This window comes from Ammospiza caudacuta, chromosome 6 (assembly GCF_027887145.1).
Source record: "Ammospiza caudacuta isolate bAmmCau1 chromosome 6, bAmmCau1.pri, whole genome shotgun sequence".
NCBI lineage: Eukaryota > Metazoa > Chordata > Aves > Passeriformes > Passerellidae > Ammospiza > Ammospiza caudacuta.
Window position 1 is genome coordinate 50,292,136 of NC_080598.1, and position 15,611 is coordinate 50,307,746.

The window sequence follows — 15,611 nt, forward strand, 5'->3', positions numbered from 1 at the left end:
GCTGCACACAACACGGGATCCAGCAGCCTCAAAGCATACAAGGGTTGTGAAGCGTGCCCAGCTCAGAACTGATCTGCAACACTTGAGGAAGTTGGCTGTGCTTATGAGCACCCTGGCATCTGACTGATACCACACCCATAAGGTTCTTCCAGTCCCTATAGAAGTATTTTAAAGTTAGTAATCCCTCTAGAGGTGGAATCATCTTCTGTTGTGTAAATCATCCTGAAAAATTCAATCCTGGCTACAGGAAATTCCCAAGAATGGCATTTTGGAAGAAGACCAATCTCTCCTATGGGAAAAGCTTTGTTTACATAAAAGAACTGCTACATAACACTCTTCGAAAATTTTTTCCCTCTAGGACTGGTACCATCAGACAGGGTGGTGACAACTTTTACAGAGTTGATCCTCTGTCCATGATCTATCTGGGCTTTAAGTTCTAGACCCTTTCCTTCTGAGTAGCCATCTAACACATGATACTAACCAAACTGGCATTAAATGCTGCAGTGACAGATGCTTTATGAACACGTGCTATACAAAAGACAGAAATTCCTATATTTTCAAGCTAGGAGCTTAACTAAGGAATTTTTTTTTAACACCACCCTTCTTAAATGTATTTTAGGGCTAATAAGGGGAAGAGAAGGCCACTTCTACCAAAATAGTGTTTCTGTTCTTAGCACTTGGATATTTCTAATATAGTGTTCAGAACTAGCAAAAGTTGCAAGAATTCTCAACAGCAGAAGATGCTGCCATACTAGAAGATATCTCAAGAGATACAAATTGGCTGTGCTATAGTTTACAAATAGGATACAGCACTGTTGGAAATTACCATATGGCCTCGCCTGGCAGCTTGCTACAAAGTAATGGGGTCTCCAAGCTAGAGGGTTCTGTACTTCTACCTTATATGAAGGTACACAATTTTGTTTATATTTTAGAAAAAAATGTACAACAACATGGATCTGTGGAAGGCAGTGACTGTGTTACCTCTCAGTATACACAGATCAGGTGTGCTGCTCCAAGGAAAAAGCACAGCTCTGCCAGCCTTTTCCCAGAGCTGTCCCAGAGTCCTCACAAGTGCAATGGAGGGAGAATTAAACTCCCTGTGAAGAGATGAGCTGCTTCCTTAACTCTTCTAAGATTTCAGCACTAGCAGACAATTGAAAGCATGTTATTTAATCTACTAAATGACTCCACCTAAATAGTGGCTCCCTCTCAGGGTAAAAGATGTTGCTGTTTGCAAGCGTGGTTGGAAGCTGATCTGAGTGAAGCACTGAGGCCTGGGGGGAGAACTGCAAAGCTGGGACAGGGGTGGTCACCTTGGTTCTGTGCCCTGAATACGCAGGCTGCTCTGTCCTACTCAAAGTGCAGTGGCTTCACAGCAAGCTACCTGCCAACATCATGACTGGTCAACGTTTCAAGAGATTTGGTTTAGTGATACTGAAGTTGTTTTAGCTTTCTTATGCAATGGCGTATGTGGAAAAAAGAGGAACAGGAAGTTTTTAGGCAAAAATCTCTAGCACTGTTACATTCAGACACTGCATTTCAATATTATTATCTTCTTGATAGCATGAGGTCCGATTTTAAAATGCTGGTCACCAGTGATTACAAAGAATAATAGAAATGAAAGAGCAACCCTCCCACAATGAAAGGACTAGTGTTAAAACACGTGTGTGTGTAAACTCACTACAGATTTGCAACTGGAATCTGACGAAATGGATTTGGATCTCTTTCTCACGCTTCCCCTTTCAATCCGTTTCATCAGCAAATTAGGTTAAATCAAATTGAAAGTTTTTTTATTTTGCTTTTTTGTGTTGTGTTTTATGTTGGGTTTTCCCCCCTATTTTTTTGTCAATTGTATTGTTAAAGCCTGATCTGTTTCTGGGACCACAACCTGTATCCCTGGGGCTTTTTCTCAGTCCATGGCATCGGCAAGTTATTGAGAAGAAGCTTTTGTTGCCAACGTAGCGACGCAGTGCTGCTGGAAGCTGGGGGACACTGCTGAGTTGCAGCCTAGTCTCTGGTGTTGCAGTTTTACTGAGCTGTTGCTCTCGCTCTCCACAATCCAGGAGTCTTTTCCCATGACGCTGAGACAGCCTGTGCTAGCACAGCATATCCGCTCGTCCATGATCCCACCGCTCTGCTCTGCCAGGAGCTTGCTGTGGTTTAGCTGGGTCACCTCAGGTACCTGACCCTGCAGGACAGCAGCTATGTGGTTCAGCAGATCTGTGAAAAATTCAGAAACACCCTCATAGCCTGAAAAGAGAAAAAATGAAGGAGAGAAAAAAAGCAATTAAGTCATTTCCTTAGGTCCTTTGAAAGGCTTCTTTTAATAGTTTGTTTCTTGGAGTGTCCTTGCCCTCCATTGATCATAAAAAGGTTATAAAAAAAGGTTTTCTCCATGACAACATTTTAAGTGACAGCAGAAGGAGATTAGCATAAAGAGAAACAGAGACTCTTGCAATAAAAGTATTTTTCCAATGAGAAATACAATTGCCTTTCAGATTTGCTGCTTTTTCCTTCCAAGTATATATAATTTTAGGTTTGTTGCTGAGTCCAAGTTTTTCCCTAAGTTACAAACTCTCTGGCATAATGTTGATCCTTTCCATACCATTTCCAAGTTTACTCTGGCAAGTAGGTCCAGTGCAGAGCTTTGTTAAGGGTCTGGACCCTCTTCAGAATTTGCCCAGCAATACCCTCAGTTAGGGAAACCTGAGAGGACAGCAGGGCTGGCTTTATACCCTACAGAAAAGGCAGCTTCCCACTGAGCAAGAAGCAATGCTTGTGTAACCTAATCAAACTTGACACTTAAAACTATGTTTTTGCTGCTATGTCTGACAGAACACCTGAGGGACAGGAAATGTATCTCAATGATGCAGTATTTGATAGAAACATCAATCCTTTGTTTCAGCACTGAAACCACCTTCCTGCATGTTCTGTTAAGTGATTCCAGACAATTTACAATGCAGTTTAATAACAAGTTTCCTGGTAAAAACAGTTGCTCAAATACCAGTCATGACCTGTCAGTAGACATGACATTTTTGGTAACACAAATGGTGGCAGGTGTACAGAGCTTCTGGGTCTATTCTAAAAACTGTGCTACGGGCACAGTTTTATCATTGAATTTCATTTTAAAATTGAACCAGACATGCAACATATGAGTACAATGTCCTGAAATGGATCTTAACTGCTACTGCATTACCTAAAATTGTTGTCAGTTCAGTGTTGTTCAATGAGATAGGCTGGTTGTTTTAAAATGTCTATTAAAGTATTCTGGAAGTGACCTGCCATTAATACAGGAAACTGAAGCAATAAGTTTAAAAGACCTATGTGAATAGCACACATTCACACAGCAGCACATGAGCAGAAGCAGAGACCATGAAGTAAATGCATACTTTAAAACACTTTTAGTGATGTTATAACTGGGCAGAAGAGTTCCTCAGATCCATAATTAATTAAATTTTAATTTCCATTGTCCTGTAAAGACCAACTTCCTTAGGCAATAAAAAACCCAACTTCTTCGAAAACATGAGGACTATAATTTCACCTATAATAAATGTGGGGATTTTATGGTGTATTTATAAGCCATAGGTCAACCAATTAACTCCTATTTAGGTTGCTACATTCCTTTGGATTTTATTTCACTTGGTCCCAATTCTCCTAGATACTTAACAGGTCACACAAAACATCAGCAGTGTGAGGCAACAGTTCGCAGTTCTCCTTTCTCAGAGGCCCCTGAAGGGATTCACCAAACAAATCTCTCATTTCAAAACACCAAGTTTCCCAGTGCCCCACAAGATAATCACTGGTTGGCAGGGGTCAACTAGGACTCCTGGGGCTGGCCATGGGAGTCAGAAAAGGATCTCCACCCCTTGGACAGAAGTGCTTGTTACGCTTTCTTGCTTATGTAAAAGCCATGGGATTAGCCTTCAAATCCACTCAGAGTGCTTCAAACACCCCAGGAATAAGCCATCTCCATAGTAACAGCTTTAATATTCAGCAAGGAGATCCATAGTACCCCAGAGTGTTCTGTGTCTGCTCATTGAAGACAAACTAGCCTTGTAGGAGGGCACCTGGGAAACTCACAAAGAAGTTGCTTTAAATATTTAATAGGAATAAGATGGCCAGTTATTCTGTCCTGAAATCAGAACTAACAGTTATTCTGCCCTGAAATCAAGACTAACATTAGCAGATATTAGTGAAAGGAAGCTGTATGTAACAGGCAGGCTCTCTCTGTGCCAGCCCTCTGCACACTGGGTGGAAATGCCCAAGTAATTCTGCCCAGTCACTCAGAAGAAACTTCACAAACTTGTAAAAAGGAAATAGAAGGAAGGGAGGAAGAGAATTAGCTGAGAAGATTATTAGCTGTCTCAACTTGTGGTTCACAGGACACATGGGAAGGCTGCAAACTGTGGGTATTGCCTCACTGGGTTCACCTAGGGTTCCTGTAGGCTTCTCAAACTAGTCAGTTGTGGGACACCACTGTGCTGCAATGATAACAAAATCAAGAAGTGCAGATTGAATTACACCTTCAGAAACTACTGGCAGCGAATTTGGGATTCGTGTTACACAGGGAATCAGTGGGAGGATATAACTTTTGGATGCCTAAAACAACTTGCATGAATCGTGCTCCAGCAGGTGCTATCCTAGCACTGCCCACTTGAAACAATTTTGTAAATGCCTGTCTGCAAGATGCCTGAAATTTGCTATACTGAGAACAGTCTCCAGAGTCCTCTGGCTGAGCACAGATAGGAAAGATGTCCACCCAGCAATGCGTCTGAAAACAAGTGCCCACCTCTGCAAGCTTTGGTGGAGGCAAGTGTCTACGAGCATTTTTAAGCCAGCATATCAGATTCTACCTGCCTGATTTTTCAGACTCTCCCTGATCTGGGACACTTGGCTTTTCTGCATGTTCCCTTGGCCAGAGAGAAATGGACAGCCCATATCCTGCATTTGCAGCAATGTTTTTACACACACAAAATGCACGTTCAGATTTGATGCTCCCAGCTACCATGCAGATTCACCAGAGCCAGCAGTTCACCTGCATGGTGCAAGCCTGCAGCTGCTGGGGCTGGGTGAGCTCAGCCACAACCACAGGACAGAAGGCTATGTGGAACTTTTCTCTCACTTATCTGAGGTCAGACAAACATAACTCCCACAGGCTACGTGACTGTGCCTACAGCTCAATATCTCAGCTGGTAACCACTGCTAAATATAGTACCAGTAGTTTCCCACATAACAAAACACACAATAGGCCTTTCAGACATTTATCTTTAAAATCTTTTTAGAGAGTTGCTGGTGATAATGGAGCAGATAACAGACAACATCCTCCTACTGGTACACCTGCTCTCAATTCTGTCATTAAACTCATCTCAGATGACATCCATGGAGTGGCAGGTTCAAACAAGCTTCAAGCCCAGTAAACACTGAAGACAGCACCCAAGAAAGGCAGCAAACCTCTGGGCAGCTGGATAAGGCTTTGGCCCCAAGCCATGGCTCGAGTTCCATGAAAGAGGCTGTGAATACTCTTTAAAGGGCATCTCTCCCCCTTCCCTTTTCAGAGTAGTTTGGGCCCTACTGCTATCCTCTAGTTTTTCTCCAACTGGTCTTCAGCCACAGTGATAAAGTCAGTAGTTACCACCAAAAAATCTGCTGTGTGAGACATGATGTAGATCAGTGCATAAGAAACTTCCCTGTGCTCCCAAGTCTCCTGCAAGGACTAAAACACAATTAATTCAAAGACCAATTACTGTGCAGGCTGACATGCAGGACTTGGGCTGAATTTTGAAAACTACTGCCTTAGGGCAGAAGTAGAGCAGAGCAGTTCTGCAAACTTAAGAGACAACAAGAAGTCATTGGTCGTGTCTAAATATATGTTTGCCACATTGCTGTTTCCCAATGTGGAGTTTTCAACATTTCAAGAAGGAGAATTTCAGTCTGTGCAAAGTACTAAATCCAAAATAATACTTGAAGAAAAGCACCCAAAACCCAAAACATTAAGCACTAAACCAAAATGCAGGATACAGGATTGTAAAAGAATGTCCTCTATCACTAACTTCAAGACCCAATGTCTGAAATATAATCCTATTATTAAAACTGATATGGTTCCATCTAACACCCAATTTAGGTTGTTTCACTGCCCTAAAGTGTTTTCATAGGTCTGTGAATGTTTTCATAGGTCTGCAAACTTCATAGGTCTGCATAACACCATGTGGTAGAACCATGCTGGGAAGTGACCTGAGGATAGCAGAGCTGAGTTTTAGGAGGAAGCCAGTCACTGTGGAGAGAGACAGACAAGGCACTACAGGGCAGTAGGAATGAGGACCTGATCTGAAAAACTGAAGAGATTGGGAGCTCAGGACAAGACCTGTAGATGTAAAGACACCACAGCCATATTGAAAACTTAAAAGTCTTCAATGATGGGTCAAAGAAACTACACAACAGCCTGTGTAAGTCTCATGAAACAAACACCCCCATTCAGGTAATGAGAGGAGATTCTCAGAGAGAAAAACACCCTGCAAAACAGCAGGGTTATTTTCCTGGCTTAGACTACTGAATTAAGCATCAGTGACAGACCATTACTGCCTCACTCTTATTCACACTTACAGCTCCTTTTAACAATTCTGATGATCAAGGAGCTTGTTTAGTTGTTTCCAAGACATATGTTGCACTAAAAAAGTGGAGGACAAATTTACCCATTTCTACATGCCCTAGTCCATCCATAGACTCCAGAACGCACTTATGAGAACCTGCAAGGACACGAACTCTCTACAGCAACTTCTGTGCACCCGCAATTTTATAATTTTCAGATTCCTGGTATTGCTTTTGTGCACAAATGCCTTTTTGTGGGGAATCAATTTGCACAGGAAGAAATTTTCAAGGGAACAGTTTGTTTCTTCCACCCTCTCATTTTTTAATGGCCCAGAGTCTCAAAAAAGAAAAAGTAATCTTTAAAGGCTCTACTAAAATAGAATTTAGTATTCTTTTCATTTCAGAATGAGGGCTAGGCTGAGAAAGGGTAGGTGCCAGCACACAGTCCCACACTGCAGTTCTTGAGTTTCCCTTTGCACAGAAGGGCACAACAGCTACAACTGGCCACTAAAATTTGACCATATTTCCTAAAAGCTGATACTTCAGATGCAAATTCCATATCTAAATAAGGGTTCTTCCCTTTCCAGACTGACCTGTATTTGATCTCAGAACCATCTGGTGGCTGCTGTCCCACCCCCAGCCTGGGAAGCAATATGAGACAACAGCAGTAAAAATTGCTCCACAAAGCAGGAGTGTAAAGGTCTTTCTTACCTGGGAATGCATTTATATCAATGACTGCATGCTGCCCAGTCTGGTTGTTAATGATGATATCAATTCCAAAGAGGGAAACTCCCAGAGCTTGCCGCAGCGCTTTGGAGATTTCCCGGATGACGTCGTCATTTGGCCGCTCAAATACTCCTTCGATTTTATCCAGCTGTAATGGAAAGAGACACATTACTAAGGGACTCAAAGAGCCCTTTTAGTGGAAAGATTGATTTTCAGAAGTTTCCAGGTGCATATCCACCAAATCTAATTGCAGAGAACCAGTGGCATGAAAAAAAGAAAGATACCAGAGAGAAACTGCTTTCATAATTCAAAATCCTTCCTAAACTGGAAATTCGTCTGCTCTATAGCATCTAGTTCTTCCTTTTCATACTGGTGCAACTATAGAAGCAAAGCAGTGTATGGATGAATGGAGAATCACACTCATTATTTTAAGGACTAGATCAACACCTTAAAAAACATATACAGGAGGCATATTTAACCCTGTGCTGTACAAGTCCTGGCTATCATCATTTTTTCAGTGTAGATCAAGGTCTGTGTTAAAGGGCTGACAAGACAGACTCGTGCTGTTAGTTTAATCTGCATCATACAATAATCTCTCATACAATACAACTCAGCCGATATCTTAAGGGCAGAGCATACCCTTTATGTGGGTTTTCATGTACAAATTAGTTTATAAGTATTTATTAAAATGAGTGACTTAGGTTACTTATGACTGGAGGATGCACTATTCTTTGCTTTTCAAACAACATGTTACACAGCAGAAGTATGCTGTTATGCCTACAGAAGCATGACTGGGATACACATTTGTATGAGTGAGATGGCAAGTAAACCACAGGAGCACACTCCCTAAGTCTGAAGGCAAATTTTTAGTAATGGCTTCTCCCTCAGCATAACCACAAAAGGACTTATGATTAGCACAACTACAGTTTTAATATTTAGCATGCCTACCAGTGTTGCACACAAAATTCAAAATAAAATACAAAACTAGTTCCCAGCAGAACTTGTGAAACAGAAAAGAATCCCAAGACTCAAGAGATTGAAAGGACCCAGTGCTGTAAAGTGACTTTTTCAGTAGCTGAGTGCCCAAGAACTTGTTGAGGTTCATATGTCCAAATCTTATTAAAAGGACTGATAATGGTAGCATGAAACTGTGCAGTGTGCTGGCACTGCTGGTCTCAAAGGACATCCAGAAATGGTCCCATGGTCACCGCTCAGGCATGTTCACATGGCAGACAAATACTGGCCCTCTGTGGCCTTGTGCCAACACAGTTTCTAAGCTTTAATTTTCACTGTTTGTCTTTCCTCACAGAACTGAGTCCTAAAAGAATGATTTATGCTTATTAATCTCTCTGGACAGTGTTTGCATTCAGAATCTCCTTCTTCCCTTTGCCTAGATTAGCCCTGGGTAGTTTGGGAAGCAGAACATCCCTGCTACAAGCTCTTCCTCACCGGAGCTCGGTAAGGAAAACCAGAGGGGCACCCAGTCATGCTGGTTCGTGGTACCAAACAGACCTCAGCCTGCAACACAGAAGCAGACAGCTTGTGAAAGAGAGTCACTAGCTACTAACACTTCCATAAGAAAGGATTAGATAGGTTTCCAGCTGCACTAGAGGGAAAAAGACCAAGTGTACTTACCGCTGTTAAGACAGATGAGGACTCTGGTTTGGAAACATTGTGGCTGTTGAAAAATATTGATTCTCTGTCTGCAATTAAAAACAGGTTGTAAATAACTTTATACCAGACTTTAATTTCCAAAGGTCAGTACAAAGAACAGTAGGTGGCAGTGCAGCCCCATGAATCTCATCCTGGTCTCACCCATCCACCCCACCCACAGGGCTCTCCTGCCTGCTGGCACTTGGCTGCCTGCACAGGCAGGGACCCATGGACAGATAACCCACGGTTCTCGGACCACTGATAAATAGAACCGTGCGCTGGGTAAACAGAAATCAGTTCTCCTTCCTTCACCACAGCAAATTAACTAAGTTCAGTCAGATAATGAAGTTAATTTTTACTAATGTGCTATACTCAAATTGACAGTCCCAAGGGGAAGGTGTATGACAGAAGCTGCAATCACTGCAGGGGGTAGGTCAGTAGCACCCGGGCTACACTGAGAGCCCTGTGAACTGGGCAGGGCACTGTGACCATGGCAGAAAGCAATACATTTTGTGGCCAGGACCTGTCCTTATTTTGGAGGCACCACTGGAATGCAGAAGACACTCTGAGGTGACAGAAGTCACTGTCCTAAGAGTTTATATGAACACAGATTCTGGCCTAATTAATTTGATCAGGATATAGACCAGACCTAAATGTAAACACAGGCACACACAGCTACAGACAAGAACTTCCAGCAGCATCCTTCTACACCTATACTAACAAAATAAATCTTTGTGTGTGAAATGCAGTGGTGAGCATACATGGACTTATTAGGATTAGCCAAAAACACTAAGAAAAGTGACAAAGAATTAGCATTTGGTCATTCATCTCCTTTAGTTTGATCCCATCCTCACCTCCTGGATTTGTCCAGTTGCTATCAGATCATGCTTGCTCCCATCTACGTGCTGCTAATTTTTTTATGCTTTTGGTGGGCCACAGAATGCAGTCCTCTGGAAAGGACCTTTTTTCCATAAAGGAAATCTAAGTAATCTTTAGCAAAAACCCTTCAAATGTGGCTGTCTAATGACATACAGAAGAATCACTCTCCTCACTGACAAGTCCATTCCTCCTTCTCCCCAACACAGCTGATATCTACAAACCAAAGGACACTTCCCAGCAAGATTTTCAACACTGGGCCTCACATGAAGAGGGAGGCTCATTTAGGGGAGAGCACAAGTGATTTTTAATTCAAAACACACACATCATATTCTAGGTAAAAATAGGGAGAGGAAGTGCTGAAATGATGGAATCCAGGAAATTCTCTCCAAAGCACATTTATAAACAAGTTCCGGAACAAATGACACATGAACTTAGTGGGAAAGGAGAGAACTTCTCTCCCTCTCCCCCTTTCCACATGACATAAAACAGGGTCTAACAGGTAAGACTCAGGTTACCATTGCATAAATATTTACTATATGAATGCCATTCCTATGCATTCCAGAGCAGGTGAGTTATCTCCCTTTCTCTTGAAATAATACAGAAGAGGAAACATGGCATGTCCAAACCAGCTGCCTTCACTGCAGCAGTTTTTTCACAGATATTTTCTTCAGAGATGTTTCCTCCTGAGGCTGCAAAAAGAGACATTTTCTTTTCAATCAGTACAACGTACCTGAGATGCCTGCAGAGAAGTTCTTTAAAGATGGTCTTTTCACCACAGTGTAAGACTCCCCGACCACAAACACTTTATAGAGCACAGCATTGTGGTTGATGAAGCTCTGAATGACACAGGGGGGGCGAACAGCTTTGAGGCCCTCCTGGTTGAAGATGATCGCCATCTGCAAACACACACACGTGGTTGTGCAAAAGGCTGCCAATATTTCATGCTTACCCACACCTGACTAGCAACAAGGGGAACAACTCCTTTTCTGCATCTTGTTCTATTTCATTTAACTGTGTTAAATTTAAATCTTGTGTTTCATTTAACTGACACACAGCTCTGCAAACACTACTGGCAGTGAAGCTTTCATTTTCTATCAACATTTTCACAGCACTTTGCAATTTCATTTGCTGCCTTTAGTTGGGAAGTTACTGCAACTGCAGGTACAACAAAGAGATAAAACATCTCACCAACACAGACAACAAAGTTTATATTGAATACAAGCCTGTATCATGAGAACAACAGAAGGAACAGTTCTGTGCACTAACTACAAGAATTCTTCCCCAAGATCTATTTCCCTGATTTGGTTCAGCCCAGTTGCAACAGACTAAGCACCAGGGCTTCACCCACACAATCAGAGAACATTTCTCAGACTCCGGTAGTTCTTACTGCTGAGAAATGCTGACCTATCAATTTTCCTGCTTGGTTTCACCCTATTACTCTAAACAGATAGTCCTCTTGAGAGCATTGGAATAAATATGCCAAAAAAGAAGGCATTTATTGGGTCTTATGAATGATCAAATAACTGCACACATGCACAATAACTCAGTAGATTAACATTTTTTTTGTTCAAGTCAATGTGTGCATTCAGTACCTACTTACAGCTGATATTGTTGCTGTCACTATTACACAGCACAGAGTGAATTTGTGAGTGGTAACAACCCGTGCAAGAAATTTCTCTAACAGACAGAATCATCCATCAAAATGATTCACAGCAACAACATCACAGTTGTCTTACTGGTGGCAAAAAACGTTGCTTTCTTCCTCCTCTTGTGTGGACTGTTTGCATTATAGTGTCTACAACATCACACTGGCAAGAACTGTGCTGTTCTGTAGTGTTCTATTCCATTATTAGTTAATTCATTCCCACAAATAAACATAAGATGAACAGGTTCAGCCTATTTTAGGAGTTTATCTTCTCAGCACAGCACTGACCATGACTATTGGAAGCTGTGTGGGGCCTCTGTTCTGCACAGCACTGTGCTGGCAGCCCCGTGGATTAGCACAAGCCCATATAAACCCTGTGGGGTGCCTTACGCCGGTTCACTGCCATGTCTCATGGCTTTTAACATGCATGAATAGAGCTCCAAGAATTTGCTTGCAGGGTGCACTTGCTCTTTGTCATCTAGCACAGACCTGCTGTGTCTGGCAGTAACGTGGGTACAATACTTGATATCATAATTTTCAAATAGCATTTCTCATTATAAATGCAGAGCGCTTTTGAAGGCAAAACAAAACATTTGCACCAAGAATTTTTACTGACAATGTCCATAAGGAAGTCAGTCTCAAAAAACACAGTGATTCTCTGCCTTTTCCTTCTTGTCTGTTCAAATGCTCAGAAGAAATTCTGGATACATTTCTTCAGGTTATGGGTCTCTCATGGCAGCTTTACCAAAGGTTAGTTATGTTCTGACTCACTGGCAGCCAGGAAGCACAACTTCCAGCCAACATCTCTGTTCCAGTTTAACAAATGGTGCTGAGCTGCTGAGGCCACTGCTAGTGCAGAGGCCATGTGGAACTAGGGACACCACAGAAAGGATGACACCACCCCAGCTTAACAACAGCATGTACTCACATGAGAAAAATGGAGTCTGCCAGCCTCACCTGGTGAACTCACACACCAAACCCCCTAACTCGTGCACCAAACTTAAACTCAAGCCTGAACCTTCAGTTGTCCCTGTTAGCTAGTACTTGAACTTTCTTAACAGCCATCTTATGAAGAAAAGCAGGTTTCTGGTCAGTGCTCTAATTTTAGTGTCAGCTCTGCATTGGAAATATATCCACAAAAAAATGAAGTGATTTACCAAAAGCCAGACAAGGAGTCATTAACAAAACAAACAACAATTTCTTGCTTCTAGACCTATGCTCCATCCTTTAGACAGATTGTGCTGTAAGCAGGTATTTATCCTATGCTTCCTTTGTAATTATTGACCATAAACAATTCCAAAACAGTCCCACTCTGATCATAGATATAGTTTTGGATCACTCCTGAGAACTCAGCAACTCCAAAAGTGACTACTGCTACTACTATGTAAAGCACTATGCAAGATTTCAGGCTTTTTTCCAGGGGTCCCCCTAATCTCTTGTCATAAGTTCCTGTGATAAAGTGCAGACCATGGGTGTATTTTAGCCTAATTTTTGCTCTGGCAGGAGGCTTAGATGTGTCTGCACTGTATGAAAGAAGATCAAAGAAAGATTCACCAAGGAAATTAAGTCCAAGCCTAACTGGACAAGTACTGAGAAGTTCATGTGTTTCAGTTTGCAGTTGCAGATGAACTCTTGACAGAAAAATCAGCAGGAAAATTGAAGTCTTAAATTCATTAAAAATCCAGTACCCAAGTGTTCTTAGGAATGACAGCAAAAATTTATAGCAGCTGCTCCAACAAACTAACAGAACTGTCTGTTGGCTTGTGAAATAAGCCAAGGTAAAGCCTGCCTGCAAAATCTCACTGCATCTTTAAAAGAAGTGCTGGTCAGTCAAGATTTCAGCCACAGCCATTCTGCTTATCTAGATTTACAATTTACTTGAGGGTTTTCAGCTCTCAGAGACACTGCAGCAATGTCTTGTAGTGCGCATTTCAAGAGCAGCTGGGAAGCCTGGACTGATGGCCACGTTGTTAACAAAGGAAGCCAGGAGTTAGGAGAGCCAGCAGCAAGGGCTGGATTCTCAAAACTGATCTGAAGTAAGCAGGAAGGCAGGAAACACAAATGGAAAAGAATTAAAACAGTACTCAACGCACTTAAATTTAGAGGAAGCTAATCTCATAGGTAATACACTCATTCCAGGAATATACAACCATTTTAGCTGCAGTTGCCTTACAGGAAGGCAGATAAGTTCTACCAGTCCTGTTCTCCCCACAGATCCCACTGTGTTATTACAACTGAACATTGCCTGGAAACCAGCTCTATTTGTTACTCCCTTCCCCCTCAGGGAAAGGAGCCAGCTGCTCCATCTGAAGCACAAACCCACTTCTCATCTGTACCACATACATATTGGAAAAGTAACTTTCTGGGACAGAAACTTTATTTAGTGACCTCCTACCGAAGGAGTGACTGAAAGAGATTTCTTGGACAAAGCTGACTGGAGACTACAAACTGCTAGAAGCAACAATATGATAGAAGGTAGAAACTGCTAAAAATAGCTTGCATGACAGGAGGTTCAAGTCATATTTATCTTCATTTCAGATTTTAAAAAAAATAATGCCACAATTAAACATGAGGGAGAGGTGGGGAAGAAAAGTTGTTTGGGCACAGCCCTCTTCCCACCCACTACAGGATTGGAAATCACCAGCCAAGCCGCCACAGGGGGAGGGGGGGACAGGACACAACTGGAAGCAGGTGAATAATACTACAAAAATTTTCAACTCACCTCATGAGAGTTGGTTCCATGGGCCACTCTGGTTTTACAAACTAGATAAATAAAAAAGAAAAGACAATTCAGCACTGAAACAGAACACATAAACCATTTATAATCCTGTTTCCACCCACACATGCAGACACTGGAGTCCACCAGACCAAGGCATTGACTGTAACACCAGTGACAGTCTCTGCTTGAACAGTGCTCTTAATCACTGCAAAGCCTGGCTTACTCCAAGCTCTGCTCTCTCAATTCCTCCCTGTAACTAAGGTGCAAGCACAGATCTTTATTAGGACTGGACTGAGCTGCAAAGCATCAGCTAAGAAGTTAGTACCAGTATTAGGATTGCCATCCAGTCTACTCAGAGAGCATTTTTACAACTATGTAATTTTTTGTCTGAGGCTAGAGCTACTTTACCACAAAACACCACTAGGTACCACAAAACAGCACTTTCCTTAAAACAAAGGAACTGGGACACAGTCAAAAGCAACTTATTTTCTTACCTCACTGTTTTCAGGGAAGAGCAGGAAATGTAACAGGCTGAACCAAACTAAGATATAACTTATTTTTCACAGGCAACCATAGAGGAGGACAGAAAAAGGCAGAAAGCCTGGCAGTTTTTCTTTCTCTTTCACATTTATCTGCTCTGTATATCCTGATTCTCACCTCCATCTTGATTAAGAGGAGGAGTAAAACCCATTAGAGGAAAGAAACAAAAAGCTGCTTCTACTATGAGGCCAGAGAGGAGCTGAAGACCCTAGGGCTCACAGAGTGACTAGGGCTGATGTTACTTATGTGTTAAGGAGAGGAGATGAAATCTTGCAAGTAGTGAGAGGGTGGATAGGACAAGACATTTTTTCAGGTTGTTGGAAGAATCAAATTGCCAGGCAAGAGGACAGGGAGCTATGAAAGAGAGATAACCTGCACTAGAGTCCAAAATAACTTGGTAACTTGAAATTTTACAAAATGGCTTATGATGTCTCAGAGACGTGCTCTGGAGAGCTGGACCCTTTTTAAGAAAAAAATAGAGACAGGAAAATGAAAAAAACACTCCCAGAATATCAAGGTATATTAATTTTCAGTGCTATTTTGTAATTTCATCATTATTTAGAGCATTTGATTCAGACCTCCTGAATATATGCTGCTGACTACTGAGGACTAGGCAGTCTGTATGGAGAGCAGAATGTGAAGAGGAGGGCAAAGCCATTCATGAGATTTCAAGTACTGCTTCACAACCTATCTTCAGGAGACCTGCCTCATTTGGGAGAGCGACGGCAGGGAGGGCAAAACATGCTTTTTCCACGCAACTTTACCTCTGAACCTTACAAATGAGGCAAGCAGCAAGGGAACAAACACCGACTAACGATCCTGCACACTTTATACTGCAAGGAATCAAATAAAGGAACCAATTAA

At 42.0% G+C, this 15,611-nt stretch overlaps 1 protein-coding gene across 2 annotated transcripts in view; it reads right to left on the reverse strand.

The window, feature by feature from the left end:
- Positions 1–1,773: 1,773 nt before the first annotated feature.
- ITPK1 (inositol-tetrakisphosphate 1-kinase) overlaps positions 1,774–15,611 on the reverse strand; it is a 151,227-nt gene continuing 137,389 nt past the window's right edge. For both annotated transcript variants that reach the window (XM_058807929.1, XM_058807928.1), the window contains 5 exons: positions 14,211–14,251; positions 10,574–10,739; positions 8,947–9,014; positions 7,297–7,459; positions 1,774–2,250 (listed from right to left, as the gene is read on the reverse strand). In XM_058807929.1, coding sequence (XP_058663912.1) covers positions 1,931–2,250; positions 7,297–7,459; positions 8,947–9,014; positions 10,574–10,739; positions 14,211–14,251 — 758 coding nt within the window. In that variant the 3' untranslated portion in view covers positions 1,774–1,930. The remainder of the gene's footprint in view (positions 2,251–7,296; positions 7,460–8,946; positions 9,015–10,573; positions 10,740–14,210; positions 14,252–15,611) is intronic.